Source organism: Vespa crabro, chromosome 6 (assembly GCF_910589235.1).
Source record: "Vespa crabro chromosome 6, iyVesCrab1.2, whole genome shotgun sequence".
NCBI classification, from domain to species: Eukaryota; Metazoa; Arthropoda; class Insecta; order Hymenoptera; family Vespidae; genus Vespa; species Vespa crabro.
Genome location: NC_060960.1, coordinates 8,634,339 through 8,639,338, shown reverse-complemented (window position 1 = coordinate 8,639,338; position 5,000 = coordinate 8,634,339). Strand labels below are relative to the sequence as shown.

Here is a 5,000-nt window from a genome sequence, read left to right as displayed (position 1 = left end):
CTCTCTCTCTCTCTCTCTCGCTTATAACTTTTCTCTCCACCCTCACCTTCACCCTTTCGTTTAATTTATACCGATCGTTCGAAAGTAACGTTATCGTAGATCCTACCTCTCTCTCTCTCTCTCTCTCTCTCTCTCTCTCTCTCTATATATATATATATATATATATATATATATATATATATATATATGTATATATCGCAGTTGCTCTCTCATGGATCGTAAAATACATAAACCGTGTACACGTCAAGGCGATCGTTTCGCCAGAAGGGATATTACGACCATTACGGGAAAACCACTGGATATTCCAGTGTCAAGAATCGATCATAATTATGATAGATATGTACGTTACCATACGTTCGAGGATCTAAATAGAAGCGACATCAAACCCTCTCTCTCTCTCTCTCTCTCTCACACACACACACACAGTGCTTTGAAACTCTCGTCGTTTCTCAATAAAACATTACGTCGTATCATCATAGCTTGATTGTTATAAGCACGACAACGCACGTATCTAATAAATAAATGATAAGAATTAATAAGGGATAAACAAGAGAAAAAGAAAAACAAATTGAAAGAAGGTGAAGATAAACAAAAAAAGAAAAAAAAAAAAAGAAAAAAGAAAAAACACAGCTGATTGTCGTAATGAAAAATTCAATTTGGTGCGAAGTAATTCGTTGGAAGGAAAAGTAAAAAAAAAAAAAAAGAAAAAAAAAAGTAAATAAATAAAAAAGGGATGGATCTTCCTTCTCCTCCTCCTCCTCCTCATCATCATCATCAACCTCCTCCTCCTATTCACCCCTACCTCCTTTATCCCACCTCCCACGTCTAATGCGTAGAGGTAAACTGAAAGCTGGAAATGAAAACGTTTTCGATTGGAATCTCGTTCAACTCGGGTATTCTTTCTTTTTTCGAACGTAGAGAGAGAGAGAGAGAGAGAGAGAGAGAGAGAGAGAGAGAGTGAGACAGAGAGAGAGAGGGGGAGAGAGAAAAACGTACACGTTAACCTTTATTAAATTTCCAATAGCACCGTACTCAGCCAGAAGGGGGTCACGTACAACGCTCGTTCTTACCAACGGAACCAAGATGTTCACCTTGCTAAAGGCATACGTACAATACCGGAGAGACTTAGAACCTTAATAAATACAATAAAATGATAATTCGATCTATCGATCCAAGGGATTCTGTCGATCGAATCCTCCTCCCCGCCATCCACATCGCTCCACCAAAAGCTTCGTGACCGTGGTAACGGCGATTATTTTCTAGTTTTCTCTTCAAAAAACTATATCCTATTATATACATACATACATACATACATATATATATATATATATAATTTGTTTTTTTTTTATTATCGAAATTATTTTTTGAAAATTACTCTCATTTTTTTCTTTAATTTTGCTTCGACGAAACCGAATTCTATTCGTCATCGATAATAAATAAATTATTTTTTTTGTCTCGAATGAGATACGAGAAAAAAAAAATATATATATATATATATATAAATAAATAAATAAAAAGAAAGAAATAGAAAAAATAAAAATATGACGCGAGATATGTACATATCATATATACGATTGAAATAATAAAGATATAAAGGTTCTTCCAAGCGATAACGTAGATTTCTTGCGGTAAAGCTTACAATTTACTATAGTCATGAGAAATATCTCAAAGATTTTTACTCACTCACCTTGGATTTCCACGTAGTGCAGCATGGTGAAGCGCGTTGAAGCCATTATTGTTGGTAAGTGTAATGTCCGCCGCGTGATCCAACAAGAGAGCCAACATGTCGTCCCGTTTCTTCGATATCGCGTCGTGAAGAGGTGTGTCACCTTCGGAATCCTATGAACGAATAACAAGAATGACTGATTTTTATTTACATATATATATGTTTATGTATGTATATGTACGTCCTTCGATTATCGTCTTTTCTTTGTTTACATTCCAAATAGACTGATGTCACACTTGGACTGAATTTTAAATGAAAATATATGTTGTTTATTAAATTTCATTTAATAGTATCTGTATATATATATATATATATATATATATATATATATATATACGCACAAATTAAAATATATCAATATAGATACTAGTGAAATATTCATATGTTAAGAAATTAATATAATACAATAAATCATATGAAAATTGTAATATATTTATTATAGAGATAAAGACAATACTCACGCCTGTTTTAATTTCATTTATATTATACTATTATACATATATCATTTAATATATCAATTTGATGATAGATGGAAAAGAAAAAAGAAATTGGTTATAAAAGATATTAATCAAATGTTTCTTTTCAACGTCACATTTAATATCCCATATCTAATGAAATTTTCACGAATTGAAAGATAAAAGAAATGAAATTATATACGAATGTAATAATTAACAACAACAACAATAACAACAACAACAACAACAACAACAACAAGAATAATAATAATAATAAAGATAAACGTTTTTTCTTTTCTTTCTCCTGTGAAAAAAAGGAGAGAAAAAGAGAAAGAGAGAGGATGAAATATAAAAAAAAGAAAGAGTAGAACGAACGACGTTTAGTATAACAACCCTTTGGAGCTGTCTTCGCCAGAGCGAAACACGTTGGCTTTCGTTCGTCGAGTTCTTCCACGAGCGACTTGCTTCCAAGTACATGCAAGTTTTTCGCAATAGCGTGTCCGCTTATAAACTTGCTAGTTTAGTAGAACGATAACCATGCTGGGAGGCAGATACGGTAGCCCAACTACCATAGAGGATGAGATGCTAAAGAGAAAAGGAAAAATGGAGTTCGTAGTGAAGAGCAAAAGACAAAAAGAGAGAAAGAGAGAGAAAGAGAGAGGAGAATAGAGGAAAATATAAAAAAAGAGAGAGAGAGAGAGAGAGAGCAAGCCAAGAGAATGAGAGAGAGTTTAGCGAGGAATAAATTTTCGCGCAAAGTCAAATTTACGAGATACTTTTGCAAAGAAAATGAGAAAGAGAGAGAGAGAGAGAGAGAGAGAGAGAGAGAGAGAGAGATAGAGAAAGAGAGAGAGAGAGAGAGAGAGAGAGAGATTCGATGCATAAGGCAAAAAAAAATGTTTTCGAACTTGAAAAACACAAAAAAAAAAAAATGGAAAAGAATGAGAGAGGGGTGAGGGGGGAAATAGGGGAGAGGGCGGGCGTGAAAGAAGGAGAGAGAGAGAGAGAGAGAGAGAGAGAAACGTTTTTACTCACTAGAAAAGAGGGTAAATAAAATAAAAGAGGTGGAAACAAAAATCGTTGAAAAAAGTCGTCGAAATTCCAAGAGAAAATTCGAAAAGCCAATCGAACGTGAGCACCAAAACCGTACTGAATCGTACACTTGGTCTACGAGAGTAGGAATGAGAGAGTAAGAGAAAGATAGACAGAGAAAGTGAAAGAGAGAGAGAGAGAGAGAGAGAGAGAGAGAGAGAGAGAGAGAGAAAGAGAAAGAGAAAGAGAGAGAAAGAGAGAGAGAGTTTGTGGATCGATGCTAGCCGTTCGGCCCATTTTGACATTCGCGGCCACCGTTCCAACCATTTCGAACGTATACATACATAGGAGTCCGTGCTGGCGATAAAACCTACGGGAACAGCGGTCATCCATTAATGCCGAACGAACGAACGAACGAACGAACGAACGAATGAACGTAGGTAGGTACGTAGGTAGGTACGAAACTATGGGGCAGTTCTTCGAAACTCGAACACGCGATTTCAGAACGTTCAAACAGACAGATATATTTTACCGACGTCAATTAAACGTTTTGAAGAATAATTAACTACCTTTCGTATCACTCGACGATGATCAAAAAAAAAAAAAAAAAAAGAAAAAAAGAAAAAAGAAAAAAAAAACGAGAAAGAACGAGAAAAAGAGAGAAACGTTTTAAAAGCATCGATAAATAAAGCTATCTAATGTACTCGTAGAGTGTAGGATTATTGTCGTATAATTTCTTCTCTTCTTCCTTTTTTTCTATTTTATTTTATTTCTTTTTCTGTTCTTTTTTCTTTTTTCTTTTTTCTTTCTGATTTTCCTCTCCCAACGAGATTATCTAAGTCGTTAAAAGGATAAAAGGGAAATGGGAGTAAAGTGAAATAAATTAATTAATTAGTTAATTAATTAATTAATTAATTAATTAAAATAAAAAAGAAGAAAAAAAGAGAGAGAGAAAAAAAAAGAAAAGATAGAGAGAAAGAGAGAGAGGAAGAAAAGGAAAAAGGAAAAAAGAAGAAGAAACAAATTAAAATATATATATATATATATATGTATGTATACAAAAAGAAAAAAAAAATGGAGTAACCATAAGAAAAGAATGGAGACGGAGGAAGACATAGTCTAGCATCGGCCGGTAGGCGAGTGCGTAAATAATAGGGCATCGAGTACAGATACTTTATGGGATCGGTTGGAAAAATCCTTTGTATAACTCCAATAACCGTGGAGGATAAATCTGCCGGCGCTGTCGAGAACCGCCGGTGCTATCTCGCGCTATAAATGCTGCCCATACGTCACGCCACTAGGTGAGGGTGAAAAGGAAGGAGAAAGAGAACGAGGGTTTGGAAGGTGAAAAAGGTGCGGGGAGAGAGGAAAAGAGAGAAAGAGATAGAGACAGACAGACAGAGAGATAGAGAGAGATAGAGAGAGAGAGAGAGAGAGAGAGAGAGAGAGAGAGAAAGCATGGAGGCGAATAGTAAGGGTCAAAGGTCGTGCGACAGCCATAGAGCTCCGTCTTATTTACTTACGATCAAGATTCTTCCCATTATACTCGATCATTCTTATCAATTATAAAAAAAAAAAAAAATAAAGAAAAAGAAAGAAAGAGAAAGAAAAAAATAAATAAAAACATAGAGAAAGAGAGAGAGAGAGAGAGAGAGAATAAAATTTTACTAATTATAAATATGCGAACAGTAAGAATTTATTAATTAGATAAAAAGAAAAAGAAAATGAGACATAGATAGAAAGATAATAATAATAATAATAATAATAATAATAATAATAATAATAAT

At 34.2% G+C, this 5,000-nt stretch overlaps 1 protein-coding gene across 3 annotated transcripts in view; it reads right to left on the bottom strand.

Moving 5' to 3' along the window:
* Positions 1-5,000, bottom strand: part of LOC124424730 (E3 ubiquitin-protein ligase MIB1) — a 457,761-nt gene that overhangs the window by 390,892 nt on the left and 61,869 nt on the right. For all 3 annotated transcript variants that reach the window (XM_046964178.1, XM_046964180.1, XM_046964179.1), the window contains exon 9: positions 1,688-1,839. In XM_046964178.1, the coding sequence (XP_046820134.1) occupies positions 1,688-1,839 (152 nt within the window). The remainder of the gene's footprint in view (positions 1-1,687; positions 1,840-5,000) is intronic.